This window comes from Xenopus tropicalis, chromosome 4 (genome assembly GCF_000004195.4).
Source record: "Xenopus tropicalis strain Nigerian chromosome 4, UCB_Xtro_10.0, whole genome shotgun sequence".
In the NCBI taxonomy this organism is placed as follows: domain Eukaryota; kingdom Metazoa; phylum Chordata; class Amphibia; order Anura; family Pipidae; genus Xenopus; species Xenopus tropicalis.
The window spans coordinates 75,898,437-75,925,526 of NC_030680.2; the positions used below are offsets into that span (position 1 = coordinate 75,898,437).

General features: G+C 39.6%; 3 protein-coding genes across 4 annotated transcripts in view; 2 read left to right on the forward strand and 1 right to left on the reverse strand.

Annotated features, from left to right (window-relative positions):
- Positions 1-782: 782 nt before the first annotated feature.
- znf319 (zinc finger protein 319) lies at positions 783-7,295 on the forward strand. The gene is made up of 3 exons (XM_002931656.5): positions 783-1,138; positions 3,477-3,580; positions 4,474-7,295. Exon 3 carries the CDS (start codon positions 4,906-4,908, stop codon positions 6,616-6,618), a length of 1,713 nt encoding a protein of 570 aa, XP_002931702.1. The 5' UTR covers positions 783-1,138; positions 3,477-3,580; positions 4,474-4,905; the 3' UTR covers positions 6,619-7,295.
- Positions 7,296-10,208: 2,913 nt separating this feature from the next.
- tepp (testis, prostate and placenta expressed) lies at positions 10,209-18,748 on the reverse strand. Of its 2 annotated transcripts, NM_001170510.1 has the most exon segments (9): positions 10,359-10,394; positions 10,397-10,410; positions 11,345-11,377; positions 11,459-11,523; positions 12,604-12,665; positions 13,227-13,401; positions 15,490-15,551; positions 17,136-17,340; positions 18,650-18,659. In NM_001170510.1, coding segments are annotated over 8 exon segments (618 nt in total). In that variant the 5' UTR covers positions 17,335-17,340; positions 18,650-18,659; the 3' UTR covers positions 10,359-10,386.
- Positions 18,749-23,655: 4,907 nt separating this feature from the next.
- cngb1 (cyclic nucleotide gated channel beta 1) overlaps positions 23,656-27,090 on the forward strand; it is a 67,370-nt gene continuing 63,935 nt past the window's right edge. The window contains exons 1-3 of the mRNA XM_031901329.1: positions 23,656-23,967; positions 24,560-24,684; positions 26,330-26,369. Coding sequence (XP_031757189.1) covers positions 24,568-24,684; positions 26,330-26,369 — 157 coding nt within the window. The 5' untranslated portion in view covers positions 23,656-23,967; positions 24,560-24,567. The remainder of the gene's footprint in view (positions 23,968-24,559; positions 24,685-26,329; positions 26,370-27,090) is intronic.

Genomic DNA, 27,090 nt, shown 5'->3' on the forward strand with positions numbered 1-27,090 from the left:
GGCCCCCATCGCCAAGCGAGCGGATGCTCACCCGATATCCCCACCTACGGGTGGGCGATATCGGGTAGCAAGTGGCTCTAAAAAAAAATAATCCGATCGTTTGGATGGGGCAGTCGGTTAGGGGACCGCGTCAACGAGCCGATGCGGTCCCCGATCCGACTGGATTTTCTAACCTGGTCAATCGAGATCTGGCCAATTTCAGGCCAGATATCGGTCAGCAAGGCCGCTCTGTTCTGCCCATACACGGGCCGATTAGCTGCCGAATCGGTCCAAGGGACCGATATCGGCAGCTAGTCGGCCCGTGTATGGGGACCTTTAGTTTTTAAGTCTGAAATCAAGGCAGGACAAAATTAATGATTTTTACCCACTTTCTTCTCCTAAAATAGCCATTGTATGAAATTTTATAAAAAAAAAAAAATCACTCCCTTATTAAATTTAGGTTGAAGACACATGGAGCCACTAGTAGCAGTTACTTGTCACAGCTCTAGAAAATACCCTGCCATAGACAATAGTGAGAACTGGCTCTGCTAATACACATGTAGAGACAATTATCAGTAAATGATCAGCTTTGTATATTTCTGTAGCTGTGACAAATAGCTGCTTCTAGAAACTCCGTGTGTCTTCACCCTTAGAGAAAAGGCTCTAACGGCATCAGGTACTTTTGGCAACAAGAAAAAAAATCTTATTTTTTTAGGTTTTCGGCACAAATCTGACCAAAAATGATGTGTTACTTTAGAGGAAGCATTGGGAGCTGAGGTTGCGGGAGGGCATGCCGACAACCAACACGAAAGAAAATTTTCTTTTTTTATTGTTGTTCGCAAAGAAGTCTGTGAGCGAACCTACAGTCGGCTTCCAATTGTGCGAAGCTTAGTTACGCCTTGCTGGACACGCCCACAGAGCGGCTGCGTGACGCAACAGTCTCGCGTGATGAGACTTGTGGCGTCGGGATTTTCTGTGAGACAGGATGCAAAGAGCTTGCAATTAACAGCTTTGCGGGACGTGCAAGTAGCGATCCGAGATATATAAGGAGCCATCGGAGACTGGGAGCTGTGTTAGGAAAAGCAATACTCTTATACACTATGCTGGCGTTATCCTGGCAACCCTGGAGTCCTGCCATGTTAATAAGAAGTCTTGCATGGTGAGTAAGAAAATCCCAGTTGGCATTATATTTTGGGGTAAAATTTGACATTGGAGAAAAACGACATAGAGAAATTAGAAAGCCTTGTCACCTTAAAAGTGATACAGGGGCGGGGAAGTACCGCCCATTATCTTTTTGTCTGCCTCTCTTGCCACTGGTTTCAGCAGTATAATTTATACCCAGGTCCCTGTCATTCTGATATCTCTTTCATCACTGTCAGTGTGCAGAGAATTTGCTGTATAATGTCTTTGGATCATTCAGTGGATGTGCCCCCTTCAGCATTCCAGTGCATTGTACTCATTTCACTATGCTTATTGTACAGCGCTGCGGAATATGTTGGTGCTTTATAAATAAGTGTTACTAATAATGTTAATAATATGCACTTATCTGTTTCAGTCTTGTAACCGTGTGTGTATATATATATATATATATATATATTATTTTATTTTTCTCCAGACCTGGGTGCAGTTTTTTAGTTGAACATCCAAAAGACAAAAATAAAAATGTTTATTGATGGATCAATATTTTGGTCTAAAGTACTTTCTATCTAGTACCTAAAGGCCCTTTAGTAACATGATAATGTGTATATGTGTTTTGTATGTATGTGTGTATATATATATATATATCTCTGCTAGCTTGTACAAAGTTTATTGCCATTTTTATACAAACGTAAAAATAAATTCCGAGATATAAAATGAATTCCTATATCAAAAAGCAGCATGAAGCAATTGCACAGTTCCATCCTTCTACTGTAAATGTGTTCTTCATTATTTAGGTAAATATATATGACTATCTTCTGCAACTAATTATTAAGATTTTGTGCAGATATCAGTCAAACCAAACATATCCTAAAACCAATGGCAACACTGCTGTATACAAGAAGCAGTTTATTGACTGCTAGGGGCAAAAAGGTAGCAATGCCCAAAACTCATAAAACTGTTTGCAACATTGTTCTGCTTCCCAGCACTCTCCATTTTATATTTAATGATACAGACAGACTGAGCACAGTTGGACTAGTTTTTTGGGCAAAAGTTTGTATAATAGCCCCTTTGCTATACACCTGGTAATTTGTCCCATTAGGTATAGGGGGCCATGTGGAGTACAGACTGATATATTTAAAAAAAAAAATAATAATAATAATTTGTCCCCATCAGTTAGGGGCTGTAAAGGTTGCTGCACAAAGCCTTACATCAGGCATCCTCAAACTATGACCCAAGGTAATTTACCTGGCCCCCACTGTGTTGGAGCGGGAGGACAGGAGAGAGGATGGAGCTTGGAGAAAGAGGACGGAACGTGGAGCAGGAGGACGCAGCAGGGAGCTGGGAGAGAGATGGAGCGGGAGGACGCAGTGGGGAGCTGGGAGAGTGGGAGGATGCAGTGGGGAGCTGGGAGAGGGAGGACACAGTGGGGTGCTGGGAGAGAGAGAGGACGGAGCGGGAGGAGGCAGTGGGGTGCTGGGAGAGAGAGGACGGAGGGGTGGGAGGCAGTGGGGTGCTGGAAGAGAGAGAGGACGGAGCGGGAGGAGGCAGTGGGGAGCTGGAAGAGAGAGGACGGAGGGGGAGGACACAGCAGGGAGCTGGGAGAGGGAAGACACAGGATCGGGCCATAGTTTGACCATTCAGCAGGCAGCAAGAGCGGGCTGTAGTTTGAGATAGGGGGCATAGTTTGAGAACTACAGTCGGGCCCACAGCAGTCTGAGGGACCATGAACTGGCTCCCTACTTAAAAAGTGTGAGGATCTCTGCCTTACTTGGATAGCGGTGTTTTAGCCAGCTCAGAAACATCCAGAACTGCTCATTGCAGCTCTCACTGACTTGAATAGGAAATACATGGCAATGCCAGTACCCATTCAATGCTAAACTTATGTTAAATTGGCTTTCATGGGCTTTTGGTTTTTTTTCAGTACATTAAGATTTTGATGTTGTCCCAAAAAGAATCATGGTGACCATTTTAAGAGGGTTAAAGGTGTTATACGAGTATGGAATCTGTTATCTGTTAACCCGTTAGCCAGAAAGTTCAGGATTACAGGAAGTCCATTTCCTATAGACTCAATTTTAATCAAATAATTGAAATGTTTAAACATGGTTTAGTTTTTTTGTCTTTGTAATAAATAAAGCAGAACTTTGCACTTGATCCTAACTAACATATAAATAATTCTTATTGGTGAAAAACAGTCCTGTTGGGTTAAATTAATGTTTAAATGTTTTTTTATTTTAGTAGACTTAATATCTGTAGATTCAAATTAATTATATTTATTGTCAGAAAGCAAAGTAGGTACTCCTTTGTGTATGTATGCCCATTTGTCTGACTAGTAATTTAAGTACATTTTTCCCTTCCAGGTATGATCACAGGGCACTGTAGGTTGATGTTGTGCATCGTTCCTTGAAACATATATTCTATATAATCAGAGAAGCCGATGCAGTCTTTGAAGAGGACAAAAATGGTAATGTTTCTATCCTCTAAAGTAAACCATTAGTATTACCCTACACAGGCCTTCAGCAGTCTGGGTGTGCAGACATATTTTCAATCTAAACTGAGTATCACCATCTAAACATGTTTATTCGTGTTTATTATTTTACAATTGCCATCTATCTTATTTGTTTTCTAAAATATGAAACAATTGTGAAACATCACTTGGCAACAAAATAGCAAATTACTGCAGTGGGAAGCTTTGTGTGTAGCCCAGGTTTGCACACAATACTTTCTGCTCATTTGCTATGCACAAAAATAGTTGCCCGCGATAACCAAGATTTATCGCGGGTGACTAATCTTCACATGTGCCACTGCCCTTAGAGGTAAATGACTAACACTTGAGACAGAGCTTGTGAACTGGTGGAAGCATTTAGAGTAGTGTTACTACAAACTGTATATAGCCTCTTGTCTGCTATGTTATCTTACTTGAAAAGTACCTCTGAATGAGATGTATTAAAAATTGGAAAACTGTGTTCTGTTGAGCTATACAGTTTGTGTAATATGCTTTTATATCAGCTGTATGGGAATAGAGAAAGACCATGTATCTGAAAGATTTAAAGCATGCAGAAATTAGCATTGCACTGAGTAACCTAAAACCTCTAAAAGTTGACTTAATTTCTGGAGGTCTAAATACAATTTATATACATTTTATAACATCATGTAGCTAATTAGCTGAGGGTGATATTTTCTATATGCTGCACTGCTGTTAAATATATTATTTATTTCTATTTTATGTACAGATATAAAAAAAAGTGTTAACATTTACAGTGCAGTAAATAGATGTACATATCTGTTTTGTCTGTTATTAATAACTGCAATTTATACTGAGGTTGGGTCTAAAGCCACTCATTTTCTTTTTTCTAGTTGTATGATCTGTAACCACAGCTGTCCCAAGGCAAAGATGGTGTATCCATGCCATCGCCCTAGAGTTGTACCACAGCATCACCCTTTCTAGAAGAGTTTAGTGGTGGACACGGACCAGGTGATGCAGGAAAAGTGAGGCGATACATGGGCAGGTCTAATAATAAGCCACTTGACCAGTATATTTCTGTGCATGTTACAATAAACATATTTTGATCTGCACTTCACTTCCAAAAGACAGTTGCCGCTTGCCCACCCCTAATCCGGGCCCTGCCTTTGACACATTTTTGCATTAATCAGTCTGCTATGACAGCACTGAAATGATCTGCTTTTCTGCATTAGAACTCTGTTCAATGACTTTTGAAAGTGTTCCCTATTGGCACTACACACCAGACTATTAAAAACCAGATTGGAACCCATTTCCTTTGCCCAATTATGTCAGAGTGCTGGCCTCAAACACAGGTTCCCCCTCCGACTTTGCAGCCCTCGCAGCAACAGCCTTCACAACATCCTGGAGCAGTCTCACTGGCAGAACACCCTATTTCCACTCCGGGCTCAGCAGAGAGTTCTCTGGGCTGTGCTGTTTATGGAATTCTACTGCAGCCAGACTTGGGCATTCATCACCACCCCTTGCCACCCAGTGAACCCCTTCATAAGTGTGGACTGTGTGGCCATGACCTGTCACACTTGCCGAATCCTCAAGAGCATCAGTGTATGCCCTCTGCAAGCCATGACCGCTCTTTCCAATGTACACAATGTTTAAAGATCTTCCACCAGGCCACAGAACTCTTGGAGCACCAGTGTTCACAGGTGGAACAGAAACCCTTTGTATGTGGTGTTTGCAAGATGGGTTTCTCACTCCTTACTTCACTAGCTCAGCATCACAATGTGCATAATGGTGGCTCTCTAAAGTGTTCTATCTGTGAAAAAACCTACAAAGCCACTGAGGCAGAGCGGGTCTGCATACCCACTGTCCCTCCTCCTCCTCCAGCTCCTCCTGCCCAGTCAGCACAGGAATCCCATGACAAACCCTTTTGTTGCACTTTGTGCCAAAAACCTTTTAAGCATCTGTCTGAGTTGTCTCGGCATGAGCGGGTGCACACAGGAGAGAAACCATACAAGTGCACATTGTGTGACAAAAGTTTTAGCCAGTCCTCACATCTTGTACACCACAAGAGAACACACAGCTCAGAGAGGCCCTACAAGTGTACAGTTTGTGATAAAAGTTTCAAACACAGATCACATCTGTTGCGCCACATGTATGCTCATGCAGGCGAGCAACTGTTTCAGTGTCAGACTTGCCAGTTACGTTTCAAAGAATCTTCACAGCTACTCCAGCACCCATGCACACCAGCAGGAGAGAGACCTTTTCGCTGCAGTGCTTGCCAGAAAACCTTCCGCCGGCCATCTGACCTAAGACAACATGAGCGTACACATAGTGAAGAAAGGCCGTTCCACTGCGACCTTTGTCAAATGAGTTTTAAGCAGCAGTATGCACTGATGAGGCATAGGAGGACACACAAAGTAGAGGACCCTTCCAAATGCACCTTATGTGATAAAACTATGGTACAGCCATCACAGCTTTTGTTTCACCAGCATGGGGCTGAAAGCATTTTCAAGTGCAATGCTTGCCAGCGTGGTTTTAGTCAGTCCCAGGAATTACTGCGGCACAAATGTGGGCAAAGCAGTGCTGACCGACCTTTCCAGTGCAGTGTATGCCACAAAGCATACAAGCGTTCTTCTGCCTTACAAAAACACCAGACTACACACTGTGCAGAAAAGCCTTTACGATGCACCGGCTGTGAGCGAAGGTTCTTCTCTTCCTCTGAGTTTGTACAGCATCGTTGTGATCCAGCACGAGAGAAACCGTTAAAGTGTTCAGACTGTGAAAAGCGTTTCAAATATGCATCAGACCTTCAGAGGCATAGGCGGGTACACACGGGTGAAAAACCATACAAATGCTTGTCTTGTGACAAGAGTTTCAAGCAACGGGAACATCTCAATAAACATCAAAGTGTGCACAACAGAGAGCAACAATACAAATGCTTATGGTGTGGAGAGCGATTTCATGAACTGGGACAGTTACAGGAGCATAGTGCTCAACACACTGCAGATGGCACATATCAGGTGGCAGCCTGTCTGCCTTGAAAATACTTTTACCTCTTTGTATTACTAAGACATCACCTGTTTTACAGCTTAAAACAAGAACATATACCATTTTCATTCTACCAAGCCTGTGTTTATAGCTAGTAGTACCATGTGATCAAACATTCTTCTATGTATAAACATCTTGTAGTAACTAAACTAGGTGAGCAGAAATACCGCACTGCAGTCATCCAAAGATACATATGGTTTTTAAAATAAAATTAGACCTAAAGTCTTCCTGGTGGTTCTTAAAGCCCTATTAACGCCTGCAGATATTATTACTTGAGCATTTTGTTACAGTTAAGTCACAGTAAGAAGATCCTCAAATCCTAGCGAGTTTTAGACAAGTTCTGCCATGAGAACACTAATCATAAATGGAAAGAATATGTTGTAACAGCTGTAAGCACCTACACGTTAATACTTCAGATAAATGATACTGTATGTACTGTATTCCACTAGACACTCTGTATCAGCTGTCCATGGGGGCATTGTACCAAACAACAGGAAGTGAGCTAAGAATTGGATTTATAGTTTTAAAAAATAGTTGCAGTATATTAGAAATCTTAATGTATAACTTCATCTACATGTAAACCTGTTAGTGTCACAACATACTTTTTCCATAATGTAGCAAGTTAATTGGTGTTCTCAATCAAGTACATAAATGTTTATCTTCAGTAACAGATGTCGATTGATGCTTCACTGATATCTCGGCCTTATGAGTTATTCCTTTCCACGTCACACAGCAGTGTTGTAAAGCAGCCTCATCTAAAATATGTTATAAAGAGATAACTGTGTATCAAATTCATCCCTTCTTAGCATCTCCCACTCCCCTTGCTGACTGTGCTGATATTTCCTTCTAACTACACACACACCCACATCTCTAAAAAAACATACAGAAAGATGCTGGTGGAAAAATTACCTATGCCACATCATTGACACAGATGCACTTGGTACCCCTTGTGAAAGATGTTTTTTTGGCCCAGAAACACTTAAATGTACATTTTTAAGCTTGAAACTTGTGGTGGTGGGGGTTGTTGGGCATTTCTCCACTGGTGTATTTCACTTTGAAAAATCCTGTGTTTACATTAGCCTAAAGGCATTAAAGGAACAGTAACACCAAAAAATGAAAGAGCTTTAAAGTAATAAAAATATAATGCACTGTTGCCCTGCACTGGTAAAACTGGTGTGTTTGCTACAGTAACACTACTATAATTTATATGATAAGCTGCTGTGTAGCCACGGGGCAGCCATTCAAGCTGGAAAAAAGGAGAAAAGGCACAGGTTACAAGTTCTGTAGAATACAATTGTGTTTATCTGTTATCTGCTATGTGCCTGTGCCTTTTCTCCTTTGAATGGCTGCCTCCATGGCTACATAGCAGCTTATTTATATAAATTATAGTAGACTTTCTGAAGTAAACACACAACTTTTACCAGTGCAGGGCAGCAGCACATTATATTTTAGTTACTTTTATACACTTTAATTTTTTGGTGTTACTGTTCCATTAAGTGATCTGGCATCACATTGTCTCCAGGATGATAACTGCCCTTGTCTTTTTTCATATCAGTGTAAAGAAATACATCTTATTTGTCCCTCATATGGGACTCCTTTTTAAAGAAAATGAACTCAACTTTATCTTTGTACCTATATGTCCCATTTCCATGTTCCAGTTTATTTAGACAAACTTGCACTTGTTCAGGCTTATTAATAGCCTTCTGTTAGGGAAGTGACAGACGGAGAGATTAGTCGCCCCTCGACAAATCTTTGTTGCCGCAGGTGACTAATCTCCCCACAGTGGTAGCGAAGCGCATGCCATCCCTCCGGTGATTTACAATCTTGTCGGTGGGATGGCATTGCGGGGAGACTAATCTCCCTGTCTGTCACCCCCCTTACACTCTTCCCCCAACTAGTAATTGGATACTGGGGTTTTAAAAAGAGGGAAACCCTTTCTTCCCATCAGTCAAGACAATCAGAGTTGAAAAATCTGTTATTTATGTTAAACACTAAATGCTTTTTAATTAAGAAAGCAGTGCTAACTATGAAATTTAGTGTATAACTAGTATTTATGCTCTAACTTGTACTGCACAATGTAGAATAATTAGCAAGCACATAGACTTATAATGCAAGTTCATCATCACAGAGCTGGTACTGTACTCCAGTGTCAACACTGGTCCAACTAGAAAATGTTTAGCACCACTGTGTAATCTATCCTTCATTCAGTTTTCTGATGGCAGATGGCAGGTAAGCAAATATTCCTTGGTGCATTCAAAACCCTGTGTACTAATGTATCAAATGCTTTAGCATCTACAGCAACTCCATGGTTTAGGTTTCTGCTGTCCTGCTCGGAGAACAACTAGATTTCTCTGACAGGATCTATTGTACATAAAACCATGCTTAACTCATATTATTGTGATTTTAAATATGTTTCAATATGTTTCCTGTAACCCACTCGCCCCCCCTTGGGAATTTGCTTTGATTCCTGGCTTGCCAGACATGCTCAGTTGTTTTAAGCTCAGATTACTAAACATGCCCTCCAGTCTAACAGCCAGTAGGGTTGGCATTGAGATGCCAGAGATAGCATTGCTGGTTCCCATCAGAAACTCAGCTCTAGCTGTCTGCTTCAATTTTTTTCTCTTAAATTTCAACTTGGACTTTGGTCTTTTTTCAACCCAGCTTAAAGGGGGTTTTTAGCCTTAAAATAATGTAGAGCTTGATATTGTGAGACAAGTTGGAATTGGTCGCCACCTTTTTGAATTATTTAACATTTTGACCAGCTCTTCAGTTGGGAATTTCAGCAGATATCTGTTGATAGGGACCAAATTATCTTACCAACCAGGCAGTGGTTTAAATGAGAGAATGGATTATGAATAGGAGAGGACCTGAATAGAAATATAAGTGATAAGAAGGGCTGTCTTGTATAAAAAGGGCATTGACTGAGTACATAATTTTGCCTCTTTATAGGTCTCTGGTAAGGCCTCACCTTGAGTATGCAGTGCAGTTTTGGGCTCCAGTCCTTAAGAAGGATATTAATGAGCCGGAGAGAGTGCAGAGACATGCAACTAAACTGGTAAAGGGGATGGAAGAGTTAAACTATGAGGTTAGACTGTCAGGGTTGGGGTTGTTTTCTCTGGGAGAAAGGTGCTTGCGAGGGGACATGATTACTCTGTACAAGTACATTAGAGGGGATTATAGGCAGTTGGGGGATGTTCTTTTTTTTTTTCCCCATAAAAACCATGAGCGCACCAGAGGTCACCACTTTCGATTGGAGGAACAGAACTTTCATTTGAAGCAGCGTGAGTGTTTTTTCACGGTGAGGGCAGTGAGGTTGTGGAATGCCCTTCCTAGTTGAGATGGCAGATTCTTGGGGGGGCTTGGATGAGTTCTTGAACAAGCATAGTATCCAAGGCTATTGTGATACTAAAATCTACTGTTAGTATTGATGTTGTTATATAGAGTTTATGTGTGTGAGTGTATACATAGGTCAGTGTAGGTTTGTGTGTGCTGGGTTTACTTGGAAGGATTGAACTTAAAGGACTCTGGTCTTTTTTCAACCCTATGTAACTTGTTTAAAAGTAAACATCTCGCTGCACCAAAAAGATGAAGTCATATTTACTATTTAGTAAAAATACATAAACCTTTTTGATAACATTTACCATCTAAATCTTTTGTGGCAGATTGGGAAAAAAAATTACAAAATCTGGTCCATTCTGTTCCTTTATTATTTTTTCCATCATCAGTGAATTCTGCTACTCTTTAATTGCTGTGCCTATACTTTATCTCCAATGGAAGAATTCCAGCTAGGGGTAGAAAAGGGGATACAAAAAATGCTTGAGATATTGCTATGATGAATTGATAGATACAAGTTTTAAAATGCAGTTTTGCCATTAAGATTTAATAAAAAAAAAAAAAAAAGATTTTAGCTCAAAGAGCATAGTTTGCCAGTTTGTCTATCCACAGTAAGACATTAGCAGTTGATATTAAATACATATATATCTGCTAAATTCATTTTGACCTAAAGAAGGTAATTTGTTGGGGCTAAAATTATAAAATTGCAGTACAGCAAGAAATTGTAAGTAATAACATTCCATGGTGGAGATTATAAACAGGTTGAGACTAGTAAACTTTTAGGGATAATGATAATAGGGAGGTTTAGGCTACTAAAAAAAAGAGACCAATTGTCATATATACACATACAGTTTTAAGTTCTCCCATCTATTGATAGCCTCTCCAGTCACGCATTTCACTCTCCTTCCCTGGTTATAAACTGGGATTCACAAGGGTTAAAATCAAAATACCCAAAAATGGCTACTTTCTGGGAAATGATTTTTTTTAGGGACACAAGTAAAACAGCAGTCTCTAACTTCCAGGTAACAATTTGTAAAATAGGAATATTCCTATAAAATGGGTAATTTAGAAACCGATTAGAGCTCACCACAGAAAAATTCACCCACTTGCTTTTAGTTCCTATGGGATTTTTAGAATCATATTTATCATACTGTAAACTCTAACTTTCACCCATTAATAAATAAGCTTCTAAAAATCCCATGGAGATAAAAAGAAAGAAGCTGAATATTTCTGTGATGAACTCTCTCACATTTTAGTCTCAATCATTTATGTCTGTCACATGAGCTGCCCTCTGACTGCAAGTAACTACTTTGTTGGACCAAGAATTAAGCTTCATATATGTACCTGGGATATGACCAAATACTACATAAAAGATTTGTTAGATACCTGTATAGATTCCCAGGTGAACGGTATGTGTTCCTGGAAGAAAAGAGTAAGGTACATTTCAGTGTATAGCTGAAAGAGTTGAAGTTTGAAGTAGTGGGTATAATAAATACTCACAGTGTTTCCACAGGTACAGGCGATGGTCCATATTTGTCTAGAGATGGATTTTGCTGCAGACAGTACTAGAACAAGATATTTTATATGAAGTTCCAAGTAATATGCTTAAATTAACATATTTTAGAATATCAACATGGGAATCACCTTCTGTATCAATACTAAAGTTCTGCCCACCCAAAGAATGGGATATACTATCTTTTTGCACAATAATAGAAAATGTATTTCTAAGCAACTTTTCAGTACACATCAAAATGTTCCATGATTGTTAAAGGAATACTGTCATGGAAAAACATGTTAAGTACGTAATTTGCACTAATTTACAAATAAATAATGGCAGCCATTTTTGTTTGAGGTATGGACCATGTTAGAGTGGGTTTAGGCTACAATGCTAACCATGGGTTCCAGAACTTTCCTCCACTGCTATTCCAAACAGTTTATATCTGTTTATTTTTTTAATAAAGCTTTCTCTGCGTTATAGCCTTTTTATATGTTTTCCACATTGACTTTTTTAATTTGTTCATAGAAACCTTCCACTATATGAGACGTGTGTTTGGTGTATAAATATGTATTTTTTAAATATACTGGCCCCAGTTTTGAAACCAGTAAAAATTTGTGAGCAGTCACGTACAGCGATGTAGAGGAAATATTTTGTTTTAGGGCTCTGGCACACGGGGGAGATTAATCGCCCGCGACAAAACTCCCTGTCTGCCATCCCGCTGGCGACTTACATGTTCGCCGGTGGGATGGCAGGGGTAGGCAACTCGGGGAGATTAGTCGCCCGCGAACAGGGAGTTTTGTCGCGGGCGACTAATCTCCCCCTGTGTGCCAGAGCCCTTTTCGGGAAATCGCCGAAAAAGCCTCGCAAGTCTTTTTCGGCGATTTGCGCGAAATCGCGCCGCCGCGTCTGCCATCCCGCCAGCGACTTACATGTTCGCCGGTGGGATGGCAGGGGGAAGGCAACTCGGGGAGATTAGTCGCCCGCGAGCAGGGAGTTTTGCCGCGGGCGACTAATCTCCCCGTGTACCAGAGCCCTTAGAGTCAGCCCTTTTCTAATTTAATAAGTAGTAGATCCTGAGATATTGGTATCAGAGAGGAGAGGCTACCATGATACACTCACAACTGATCTGAATAAGCCTTTTTCTTACCTTCCATGAGCGGGTGCCATCAGTAGGTAGCAAGCACACAGCATACCCCCTGTAACCTAAAACTGCAGGCAAAAAGCAATGTGTAAAATAATAATATATTTTTTTAAAAGCAGTGTATTTTATTTTTTTTATATCATTCTTTTTGATGAGTACTGTAAGAATGTATTGTAGCACTGGTATATATCCTTGGCAAGATAAAAACAAAGGGGCAAAGTCCGCAAATTCATTTGTGGTCCCTGCAATTTCCCTGCAGTCCATTGCACATAAAAACACTTTCATTACTTGCATTAAAATGTGCTTGGGTATAGGTATGCCCAGTGCACCTCCGTCCTTCCTGCCTTCTGTTCTGGTTCAAGTTGTGCTGTGCCTATTGATTCAGGGGAACCGCACTTACTGACCAGGCACTAGCTCCAGGGTTCTCTTTGTACCCAGTGCCAATAGGTTCAGCACATTTGTACCTAAATAATCACTCTCACATTGAACACCTGAAACTTTACAGGTTGTATATGAAGCAGTTTTATTCAGATTCAAGTTCAGAATCAGAAAAACTAGATTAATTAATGGAAAATACTTAATCACAATGTTACAGTCTAAAAACTATCCATTTTCTGCAACACACTTACCTTGTTTTTTGAGGTCCTTCACCTGAAATTCCCCAGAGGATGAGCTACACTGTGACCAGTCAGTAGCTGCATTGGTAAAACTGCTCCATTCCTCCTGGCTTGTACTTTGGGGTAGCGGTGCCATTGTACCTGTGGCAAATCTTTTTGCTATTTGCCGTCCAGTGTCTGTGATTTCCTGGTGCAAGTAAATGAATGTATCATTAATAAATTAAGTTTGTATTTGTGTCTGAAATGATTAGAATTTAGTAAAGTAAATGGGAAATAATTACCTGCTTCAAATTTTATAAGGAGTAATGGCTCATTTATTTCTGTATTGCTGTATTTGTGAGAGGCAGATGGGTGAGGCAAATTGCCTTTCCCCTTCTGCCCCTACTTATCTCCTAACTTGTGCATCATTCAGAAGATTTTTTATTCATAGTGAAGTCAGACACGGGATGTGTCTGGTAGCCTGGTATTTGGCAGTATGCACACAAATGCAATACAACATGAAGACAGAACTTAGCAGTGATGCTTCCAAAATAGATCCACCACTGATGCTATAAACTCCATAAAGTTTCTAGGTATTGCAAAATGCAGTCCTCTGTTGAACACTGGTTCCAGGAAAAAAAATAGCATTTTGTATATATCATCCATTTTCTTTTAATGCTAATGCTGTAGCTTTAGGGTAAAACTCCGCAGGAGATTTTGATAAGATTTTGTCAGTCAAATTTTATCTGATCTTGCCATGCAACAGTACACAGCACCATGCAACACCAAGCATCAGCATAAGATTTTGTGGGATCCTACAAAATCTAATCTCCATAGGCTGTAAAGTAAAGTCAGATGGTCTGTTTTGTTCCTGCGTTTACAACCGACGGTCAATATGTAGTTCAATGAGAAAAAAGTTTGTCAGACACCATTAGATTTTGTCTCGTCAGATGAAGACTCAGCATACAGCGTTCCCTTACAACAGGTCGCCTTTCATGTAGTTTACACTTTAGATTTTTCTATCAGTCCCATTATATTTTGACCCATGCGAGTACAACTTTGTCAGTCCAACACCATCCGACAAAAGCTCCCATGGAGTTTACCCTTTAGAGGAACAAGGAATATGTTTTAGAAAGTCTGAGGCCAAGGCAAGCTGATGCTGGACCTGTTATTTATTAACTCAGTTTGCGTATTTCATGCAGATATGAACCAAACAATACTAACTGGGTGACTGAACACTAAGTTCTGCACTTGTTGGGGGCTCTGCAATGATACAACTGAAGTCGAAAAGTATATTATATTAAAGCTCCATCATACACTTGAAATATGGTTGTTGAATTGGGCAGAAGCAGCGCATACAAGTTACACGCAAGATTTAGGGTACGTGTATTGGTGCAAGTACCTTTATTAATATTAGTGCAAGCTGAATAGCGTGAGCAACGTAACTCTGTATAGTGTATGGAAGCACTCTGAATCAATAACCTGTAACGTAACCCACTAATGTGTAGTACAATGTACAAAAGACATTACAATAGGACAGTTCATGAAAAATAAGTGTGCCTATAAGTGTGATGAGGGAGCTTTAAGGCCTGTGACATAATTCATATGTCTAAGGAATTTACCAGCTCCTATACTGGAAGAAGACATTCAGTTTTACAGTATTTGAATTGGTTATTCAAAGGAGTGGTGTATTTAGCCACCTGTCAGTGTGGGGTCTATAAATAGGTCAGACCATGCAGCATGGGTACAGGAATCCTAGAATACCTCTTGGCTGTGTAGAGGGTAGGATTTCTTGCTATTTTATGTAATCAATATGTGCATATGTGAAGCATATGTGATTTTGTGCATAAGATGCAGTTTGGTATAGTATGAGTTAATGTTTTAGTGGGTGGGACTTGAGGAGTGATTTAACTTCCTGTGTATAATAAAACCATTTGTGCTTTTTAGAAAGTGGCGGAGGGCTATGAAATGCATCAAGCGTATGGTTATGTGAAATGGGAATCATCTACAAATATCCATAGTTTAATAAAGTAAAGTAATAAAGTATTCATTTTTAATCAAGCAAGTCGCTCCTTGGTGCTACAAGCTAAGCAGTATCTGATTTTGCATCCTGCTCCTGCATATATGTTTGTAAGATTTTGCACCTCTTGCTAATATATTGCTCCTAGCACTATTTAACAAAGTTTGAGGATGCAAACACAGTAGATGGGAACCACAGGCTTGCTATAGTGAACATGAGTTGAACATATGATATGATCATGCATTGGTAAAAAAAAAAGAACTTCATTCCACTCACAAGTGATGGAAGGCGGCAATCTGGAGCAGCAACAGATGTAAAGCTTGCATTCCTAAAGTTATCTGCAAGATACCAAAGCATGAATTTAATATCCATGTAAGTAAATTAGTATATTTGTTAATCTGAAAGGATTTGCCTGAAAACAATGCAATTATCATTACAACTTGTGATTTTATTATATGATGATGTTATAATAGACACCATGCCTAATCAGCTGGAAACATAGGGGCATGTTTACTAAGGTACTATTTTTCTCCTCATTTAATCAAAGTTTGTGTATTTACTGAAATCACATTTACATTATTGCGAGCAATGGAGAAAATGCTTTGGTAAAATAATGCCATGATGATGTAGATAAGAAGATGCTGTATATTTATAATGGTAGTTCACCAGAGTGAATCTGTCCGAATAACTTTTGATTGGATTGGATTGGTGTTCTTAAAGGGACAGTAATACCAAAAAATGAAAGTGTATCAAAGTAATGAATATCTTTTATAATATTGCCCTGCACATATAAAAGTTGTGTGTTTCCTTCAGAAACATGACTTTAGTTCATATAAACAAAGCTGCTCTGTAGCCATGGGGGCAGCCATTAAAGCTGGAAAAAAGGAGAAAAGGCACAGGTTACATAGCAGGTAACAGAGAAGCTGCATAGATTCCCATTGTGTTCTACAGAGCTTATCTGTTATCTGCTACCTGTGCCTTTTCTCCTTTTTTTTAGTTTGAATGGCTGCCCTCATGGCTGTACAGCAGTTTTTTTATATAAACTATAGCAGTCTTTCTGAAGCAAACAAAACTTTTACCAGTGCAGGGCAACAGTACATTATATTTTAATACTTTAAAACATTACCATGTTTTGGTGTTACTGTTTCTTTAATAAATTGGCCTATTTTTTCCAATGTAAAGTTAACACACCAAAACATGTTGAATTCAATTGCTTTAAAATCTTTAGTAAATATACCCCCTGCAAAAGAATCTTCGGCAGGGCCTGGCACAGAGTAACAAACCCTACCCGGCCTCCCTTTACTCACTTACCACCTACCTGCTTGTGTATAAATCCCTGCTCTCCTGCGGTTGGGCCCCCTGTTCAGTGACCATGGGGTCTGCTTCCTTTATTGTTACTCCACTGGCCCCAAGCTTAAACACTAATTCCTAGACAAAATGCACAACTTCTGAAGTCTACGGATTCCTACACCTACATTGCTTGTAATATGTTTTATAACTACTTCCAGCTACTTGCTTAGCTTAGCCTCTGTTCCACACACACACAACTTAGGCTCTCTCAATACTTTGCAAAACGAGTATTCTACTTACTTTGCCTTATATACAATTATTTGGCACCAGTGGTTCTTAATAGAAACTCCTATTAAACAGTAAATACCATTTTAAAAAATTAGTACTTGTCAACACTACTAATATCTCTAATTCTTAATCTGGGCACTCATTTGGACTCTCCCTCTCACACTCTCTGCATCCTTCTCTTAGTATTTCTTCAGAGGGACTACTTTCAACCCCTTTATCTTTTATGTTTCAGGGGATTCACACTTTTTTGCAAATCACTATTAGTCTGGAATGTCTGTTTAAGAAGGGAACTCATTTTGAAAGATGGTTTAACCATATCACATGGTTCACATCTAGCATCTTACCTTGAGTTAATGGCGTGCTGGTTCTTGAATGCTCTTCACTCAGCTTGTGCGCCACGCTATCCATTTCCATTCGGCGAAGGGTGGGTTGAAGAGGATGGTACAGTGTATGTTTCACCCCTGCCAGTTTGCACCGTGAGCTGGTAGAAGTGGGGGCAATCCAGCAACCATTGGATCTGTGACCATACCAGCCTTGAGACATCACCACCTAGAGTAAGTTTACAGAGATGTTTGTTAACCTAACAAAGAGGCCCCTTAATTATCAGACTATGCTCACAGGGTGTGTGGCAGGCGCTTGCTGTAGTCGCAGAATGAAAGTAAAGGATTAGAAGGCCTTCCTCTCAACAACTTGCATAGAATTAGGTTTGTACAAAAGTAAAGCACAAGGATGTCAAAGGGAAGTGCAGATTATAATAAGTTAGGTCCATAGGGGACAGGATAGGCCATACAGCAATGCTGTCCCATTAAGTCCCATTTCCATAATTTAACATGTACTTGCTTGTGGCGGCCAGCTAGAAGGGGCTGGGCAGGGAGACTACCATAAAGCGGACCGTGTGGCCCAGGCCAAACTAAGGTCTACAATTCAGAGCTTGTTCCTATCTCTAAGAAAATGAGCTCTGTTATCTCTTTTTAAATTAACTCCCCTGGTTCCAGCTAATGGGAGAGGGAGGGCAAGGTAAGAAAAAAAACAATAAGCTGTTTGTACTTTATAATGTCAAGAATCAAGAAAACATTTATTTTTAATGAAAAGAAAACAAATATCTGAACAAGCCCTATTTATTTGTCTCTTGCTAAATACAAATGTATACTATTCCTTTCAATTCAATGAAAAACAATCATGCATAGACTACATTTTTTAAAATGTTATTTCTAATTATATTTTTCTAGTAGCCTGCCAGTATCTCCAGTAATTTGCTTTATGAATACCTATACTGTGCTGTGACTGTAGTCAGATTTATAGAATGTAATCCAGGCAGTTTATGTGGGGATTTGGAATAAAGTATTATCCAGGGCTTCAGAATGGCATTGGAAGGAAAAGCTGCAGTACGGGACAAGCATGTCCTGCAGGTCAGCATTATAATATGTCACTCTATATAACACAATGCATGGATACAATATTTAATGTGCCAGTTATATTCAATCTGCTTCATCAGTGATATATTATATTCAACTTTCCTGTGTCCTGGAATAAAACACCCTTTTGGTTTGCAGAAATGGGATAACATGCAGCATGGAGTCACTTCGAATGCTCCTGTAGTACGGTTGCATGCAATGGCTGCTAAAGATGTCTTGTTTGACCTAAAAGCCTCTGTTTGTGACCAGAAATGCATTAGATGTGCTAATTCCCATTACACCCTGTGTGTTAGAAAACCACAGTAGCTGTTACATATGGCACAACAATGTGCTAGGGCCAGGGATATATAGAATGCCCAAGTGCATGATAATGAGTGCAGCATACCAATGTGTCTAATGCAAGGGCTATTGCTTAATATCAGATAATCTTCCTGTCTACTCACCTCTTGCAGGTCTCAAGTCTGTCAGGACATTATCACTCAGCCCTTGTTTAACTTCCGTCTGTGTTGATGACAACTTGTTACCAGGCGATAGGTTGCTAAGGGACACAAGCACTGCACAGCCAAGTGTGTTTTTTTCCCATTCCCTTGTATATTTGGGTATACAGCTTCTATGTGTATATATATATATATATATATATATATATATATATATATACACACAGATATGGAACCTGAGGTTTTTCTTTTCTTTTTCTTTCTGAAATTTGGATCACTGTATCTATATTCTACTAAAAAAAAAATAATTTAAATGTTAAATAAACCCAGTAGGATTGGTTTGCCTCCAGTAAGGTTTCATTATATCTTAGTTACCTTCAAGTACAAGATGGAATCTATAGGAGATGGCCTTCTCGTTATCGGAACTTTCTGGATAATGGGTTTTCAGATAATGGATCCTATACCCGTATATGTGTGTGTGTACACAAAGGGTCATAAAGTCATATATTTTTGGAAAGTACACGTTCCCCCGAATCTAAAATGGGTACCTGTGTCTTTCTACTCCAAAGTACCAAGCCGCAAAGCATTTCTAAAGTTGGCAATTTTGATGACATTTCCAAAAATCCCCTCAAAGCTTCCACTTTGCAGCATCTTATCTCCCACATAGCATTAGGTACCAAGATAAAACACCTTAAATATGAACGCCAGGGGTCCACTGAACAGTTTGATGCCCAATATGTATAGGTTTACCTAAATATTTGGCATGTAGGGGCCCCAATGGGAACATACCCCCATATGACCTATCATTTCAGCTCCTGCAAAATCAACACATTTACATCCTTTATGTGGGATAATGCTACAAAAAATTACACCCAGAACGCCATATATTTTTGGAAAGTACACATTCCCCCGAATCTATAATGGGTAAACATTTCTTTTTGCTCCAAAGTACCAAGCTGTAAAGCTTTCCTAAGTTTGCAGATTTTTATGACATTTCAGAAAATTGCATAAAAATGTTGCAATTTGCCGCATTTATCTCTCACAATTTCTTGATAAAGATCAGATAAAGGCAGATCACCCCAAATATGAACACCAGAGGTCTACTGAACAGTTTGATGCCCAAAATGCATAGATATACCAAAGTCTGTGGAATGTACTAAACCCAAAATGAAAATAGCGCATAAGGATTTCTCGCCTGCCAACTCAGCTTTTGCACACAGAGCCCCCTGTCAGTGTATTATGTACAGTAACACCCCCTAACTATACAGAGACCCCCGACAGTGTATTATGTGCTGTAACACCCCCTAACTATACAAAGACCCCCAGAAAACCATATATTTTTGGAAAGTACACATTCTGATGAATTCAAAATAGGTAAAGTTATTTTTGTACACCAAAGTTACACATGGCAAAGCTATGCTAAATACAGATCAGGAACACTTATACAGGGATAAAAATGTGATAAAACCACAAAAATCAGTGAAACAACAAATTAAGTCACACAACGGTGTAATTACATAGTAAGTTGGGTTAAAAAAAGACATACGTCCATCAAGTTCAACCATAGTGCCTATATATAACCTGCCCAACTACTAGTTGATCCAGAGGAAAAAACCCCATCTGAAGCCTCTCTAATTTGCTGCAGAGGGGAAAAAATTCCTTCCTGACTCCAAGATGGCAATCGGACCAGTCCCTGGATCAACTAGTACTAAGAGCTATCTCCCATAACCCTGTATTCCCTCACTTGCTAAGAATCCATCCAGCCCCTTCTTAAAGTTATATAATGTATCAGCCAGCACGACTGATTCGGGGACGAAATTCCACAACTTCACAGCTCTCACTGTAAAAAATCCTTTCCGAATATTTAAATGGAACCTCCCTTCTTCTAAACGGAGTGGGTGCCCTCGTGTCCGTTGGAAGGACCTACTGGTAAATAAAACATTAGAAAGGTTATTATATGATCCCCTTATATATTTATACATAGTTATGTCACCTCTTAAGCGCCTCTTCTCCAGTGTAAACAGACCCAACTTGGCCAGTCTTTCCTCATAACTGAGACTTTCCATACCCTTTACCAGCTTAGTTGTCCTTCTCTGGACCCTCTCTAACTCAATAATGTCCCGTTTGAGCACTGGAGACCAAAACTGAACAGCATATTCTAGATGGGGCCTTACCAGCGCTCTGTAAAGGGGAAGAATAACCCCCTCCTCCCGTGAATCTATACCCCTTTTAATACAGCTCAAAACCTTGTTTGCCCTTGCAGCTGCTGCCTGGCATTGCTTGCTACAGCCAAGTTTATTATCTACAAGGACTCCAAGGTCCTTCTCCATTATGGATTTGCCTAGTGCAGTCCCATTAAGGGTATAAGTGGCTGCATATTTTTACATCCCAGGTGCATGACCTTACATTTATCCACATTAAATCTCATCTGCCACTTAGCTGCCCAGATTGCCAGTTGGTCAAGATCCTGCTGCAGGGATGTCACATCCTGGATAGAATTGACTGATCTGCAGAGTTTTGTGTCATCTGCAAACACTGATACATTACTCATAATACCCTCCCCTAAGTCATTTGTGAACAAATTAAACAAAAGTGGACCCAGTACAGAACCCTGAGGGACCCCACTGAGAACCTTATTCCAAGTAGAGAATGTGCCATTAACAACCACCCTCTGTACCCGATCCTGTAGCCAGTTTTCTATCCATGTGCAAACGACTTCACTAAGACCAATATACCTTAGCTTAGAAAGCAGTCGTTTGTGGGGAACGGTATCAAATGCTTTGGCAAAATCCAAATAGATTATATCTACTGCATCCCCACTGTCCAGCTTCTTACTTACCTCATCATAAAAAGCAATTAAATTGGTCTGACATGACCTGTCCTTCATAAAGCCATGCTGATTACTGCTCATAATGGCATTCTCCACTACATAATTTTGAATGTGATCCAATTAGTGGTCAGAATATCTGATCCAATAGTCACGCTGTCAAAATAAACAGTTTTTAGGTAAAATAAACTAAAAACAAAGTGGTAAAATGAAAAAAAAACAAAGTGTTTGTGTATACATGTGTGTACATGTGTAAAAGTTGTGTGACAGTGTGTAAGTGTGTATATGAGTGTATATAAGTGTGAAAAATGAAAAAAAAAAACCAAAAACCAGAAAAAAAAACTGCTAAATTGTGTGCTGTAAGTGTGTGTAAATGTATGTAAGTGTGTATTAATGTATGTAAGTGTGTGTGTAAGTGCAAAAAAAAACACCTTACCTGTCCTGAAGCACTGATCGCTTGGCTCTGTCCTCCAGGCTGCAGGATCTCAGTGGGCGGCGGCGTTGGGGGGAAGCAGGAAGCAGAAGACGCGATGCGATCGTGTCTGCTGCTTCTAGGATGGTCCTGCGATGATCGCATTGCAGGATCCACATGACAGCCCCCTGGCTCCGTTGCCCAGGGGGCTGTCATCGCTAGAAACTCTCTGCAGCGGTGGGCCATGGCGCCGCTGCAGAGAGAATCCTTCATCTGCCGACGACGTATGGGACACATCGTTGGCAATTAAGCCCTTTTTCTACCACAACGTATCCCATACATCGTTGGCAATTAAGCCCTTTTTCTACCACAACGTATCCCATACATCGTTGGCAGTAAAAAGGTTAAAGTCTATAATCTTTGTAAATTAAATTTGTGGGTACTTTATTTCTTATAATACACATGTTTTAGTGAGTCATGTGACATCAGGTGTGATCATTCTTTATAAAAGATGACATTGTTGTGCACTTTTTCTAAGGATATATTTTGCAGGATATTTATGGATCTTGTGCTTATTATTGAGACCTAGAAGCTTTTATGTCTTTCATCAGTATGTATGAATTTTAAGAACATGTTTTCTAGTTAATTGACAAGACCAGTGTTAACTGGAACCAAAGACAATAAAAAAACACTATTGAGAAGGTTTTACCCACAATGCAACTTTCCTTACCAGAATTCCTAAAAAATTTTCACCTGTAACAACTGGATTTCTCAAACCAAAGTTCTTTTGTTTTGTAATTCTGTCACTGTGGAAAAATTCAGGCCAAAAATCAGTCCCTACACTGGCATCAGCCTCCTTCTTTGCCTGCACCTAAACTATTGTGTCGCTCGGGTGCAGGCACGTGTGGCGGATATCGGCTCTGAAATGCGAACTCTTTCATTTCATTACTGATATCTGCCTAGTGTGCCTGCACCCAGGCCAACACAATGGTTCTGGGTCCAGTCAAGCTCGGTGGCTGATGACAGTGGAGGGGCTGCATTTTTCAACAGGCTGAAAATCAGCCCCATGCAGCATCAGCCAAAAGGTGGCCATACACGGATGGACAGATTAAGCCATACCTCCCAACATTGGAAAAGAGGGACAAAAAGAAATGTTGCACAAAATGTTTTGTTTAAGGTGAAATTGCTCTTTAAGCTGCAAGTCTCAGTTCCCCCAAGAGACTTGTTTACCTTATTAGTTACAATTGCATCAAAGTGCAGGTATAGCTTGTTAAGTTTTCTGGGCTCTCTGCCAAAAGCTACATTTTTAATTAACTTTGAGAAACATTGTATCTAAGTGCAGGTGGAGCTTGTTAAGTTTTTTTGGCTATATTTTTAATTAAGTTTGACAATCATTGTACCTTTTTTTAGTGTTCAGTACAGGAGATCAAAGGGGAATGAGGGACAGTAAGAATCTGGGACTGAGCTGTTAATATCGGGACTGTCCCACGAAAATCAGGACAGTTAGGAGGTATGATTAAGCTGTCAATTTAGCGATTCAGACCATGTTGGCAGCTTATTTGCCATTGTTTATGGCCCTCTGTCAGTCCTGCCCTGACCTATATTTGTCCAAAAGAAGAAGAGAATACAGAACCATATAATTATTAGTGATACCAATAAATAAATAAATATATATATATATATTAAATAAAAACCTGTACAAACACAAAAGTCCCCTTGGCTTGCACAAAAGAAATAATAAGGGGGTCTAATTTTTGCTCCAATTCTAGAAACTGATAATATATTGGAATCCATTTTGCTGCAGAACTGCTACAGTTTTGAGTTGATGAATGTGGGAACTGAATAGCAGGTTCACATATCCCAGAATATGCTATTATTCCTGTTTGGAAAGGGTTAATGCAGACAGTTATTAGGGACACAGGGAAATCCATTTAAACTGTGTGTCAATTAACAGGATCAGGATGTAATCTTCTGCCTCAGCACAAGAAGGATTTTGTCAAGGACGCTCATTTCTTGCTGGTGGAGTGCTTGCCTGAGCGGGCTCTGGATCGGAAGCAGAAGTAACTCGCTTGTTAAGAACAACAGGTAAAACAATGCAAGGGATAGAACAGGTATGGGAGATGAGAATAATGGGGAAAATAAAAGGGGACCTAGATAAGCATGAATATTGCTGCACTTGTGATTTGAACTATATGCAGAAAGGATTTGAACTATATGCAGAAAGGGACAACGCGTAGCATGTTATTAGTCTAGTGTCCGTGTACAAGGGAAAAATCTACAGGCCTTGTTTTTGATCCTTTGGAACTTGGTACTGCAGGTAAAGCACTCAGCACAGTTCTCACAGCAAGGATGGAGAGGCAGTAAAACTAAAAGACTGGGGCCCTGAATGTTTAGTTCTGTATTATACGGTATAAATGTTTTTCTGTGTGCACGTGGAATAGTAGTAATGGAATGTTGTCTCACCCCTAAAAATACAGTAGAAATAATGCAAAATAGATTTAGGAAATTTTAAAAACCAAATATATGCCCTAGCATTATAAAGACCAAATACATGCAGGAGATTATATTGATTTGACAGCTACAGCGATGATATTCATGCAATACATTGCGTCAGTTATTTTACATGTTGAGATGCCTGCATTGGTTGTGACACCAAGTGATCTGTTTTTCATTGCAGGACCCACAATGTTTAGCTGGATTGAGAAAGTTATCCCCCAGCCTCCTGACACACCAAGAAGAACATCTGCTGAGGCCCAAGGGGGCTGCCAAGCTTCTGAAAGCACCCAGCAGAAGTGTGATGAGGTGAGAGTAACCACTGTTGTACATTAGGATTTACTAACTACATGTTTCAGGTCACTCATTAAAGGAATTTGGATTAGCTTCATACAGGATTGTTTTTTCTCAAACATGTATCTTGCATAATCAAACCTGTTTTATTCATACATTTAATGACACAGATTAACATATGGAAGTAGGCATTCCCTTCAGTATATGCAGGAAGACTGCACTTAACTGTATGTTATTAAATATTAACTCACAGGTATGCACTGAAATTAAAATATTATGTAAATATTTTGTGCATGTTTATTGCTAATTGCTGCCCACTATAATATATTATGCAATTTAACCAAAGGCCACCTGTTTTCATAAAATCCATGAATATTATGCCTCTCTTGTTTCCTCGCACTCTCTTACTCTTTCTCAGCACTCTCACCCACAGTTAATCTTTCATTATCTCTAGGACTTATTCCCATTGCATATAATTAGGCTAAGGAACAGAACTAATACTGAGACAAGGAACTGGCCTGTCTTGCTTACTTACACTTACTATCAGTGAGTGTAACACTACCTGGACTAAGTGAGAAACCACACAAATCAAAACAATGGATTGACCTTTATTAGACTTGTTTATGGTCAAATCCAAAATGTTGATGTTGAATTCCTGATTTGTATGATTCTTCACTTACATGGTGTAGCTAAGTGTTAAACTTACTTTTAAAGTGGCAATAAGATTGTTGTCTGGCCCCACGTGGATCTCCAACAGCAGCCCTGTTAAAGGAGAACCCAATCTTAATAAAGAAGTAGGGTGCACATATGTACCACAACCCTTTAATGGGGAAGATTTGTGCCTCCTTAGATGTCCCAGTAGCTCCCCATCTGCTGATTACCTGCACAGGCTTTTATCAGGCCAAAGTTGCATTATACGCTTTTAATTTGTTTTTATACTTAATATTTTAAGACCTTTAGGAGAACTAAAGGTTAAATAAAGATGTAAGCTAGAAATGTTGCACATGTATATATTTTGTCTTCTGTACCAGCCCAAGGCAACCACAGCCCTTTAGCAGAAAGATCTGTGCCTCCAAAGATGCCCAGTAGCTCCCCATCTTCTTTTCTGCTGATTCCCTGCACTAGCTCTGTGCTACTGTCAGATACTGAGCTTAGGGACTGACTCACTGTATACTGTATATATAGGATATAAAAGTCCAAATACAAGGCTGATTAGTAATTTGTTCAGATTCTCTAGTCTCCTGGCTGCCAAAATCACAAAGCTTAACAACCAGATATGCAACTTTTTAAACTCTAGGTTGTGGATATACCGTTACTGTATATTATAAAGAAAATATACCACTTATTGTAAAATATAAGAATATTAGAATTTACCGAAGAGTCTATAGGGGGTGATTTTATAACTACGTGCTCCTTGTCATAGCTTCATGCTCATATTTTAAAATACATTATTTTTTATACTACACAAATTTAAATGAGTCTTTTGACACAAATTATATCCCTAAGCACTGATTAATATTGGTGACATGGCTAATCACTGTTTGTAAGCATATATTTTACAGGTTATTCTGTTATGAATATATAAAAGCATAAGAAGTGGACATCCTCAATTTCTATACTTTGAAGTGGATAAACTCTTCTCTCTTCCATTTTATTTCAGAAGGAAACATGTGTGAAAAAGGAGGCTGACAACCCTCCAGGTAACACCTTTATCTATTGTATTTCAAGTTCTTGCTAAAGTCTAAAGGTGGCCATACACGTGGCGATCCGACGATGTTTCGTACGACCATCGGTCGCACGAAACATCGTAAGATCCGCCACACACCATTCAGGGCTGAATCGGCAGGTAAGGAGGTAGAAACAATAGGATTTCTACCTCCTTCTGCCGATTCAGCTCTGAAGGGAGAATTTTGGTCAGGCGCCTTCTATGGCGCCCGATCAAAATTTTCAAACTTGTCCGATCGGCGAGTCGTCCGATATCGGCAGCTTCCTGCGATATCGGTCGACTCGCCGACATGCCATACACGCACCGATTATCGTACGAAACGAGGTTTCGTACGATAATATCGGTGCGTGTATGGCCACCTTAACTCTAAGACATGTCATTGAATATGCATTGGGGCAGTCTCCTAAATATTCTTTTTGGAAAAACAGAACATCCCAACAGAATCAGTGCTATTTTTAAACACCTTCTACTAGTCCAATTTTTAGTGGTAAACTTCTTAATAGCAGACCCTAAAATAGTACCTAAAATTGTCACAATTACTGAAACAATGTCTCTGGGCTTTAATGTATCATTATCATTTATTACATTTAAAAAAAACAACACTACGTTCAACCTTTTTGTAAAAAATAACTTTTTCTAAAATGTTGGGTGGTGTAAGCGGTGCTGTTGATTAAACAATGGCAGGAAAATTCTTA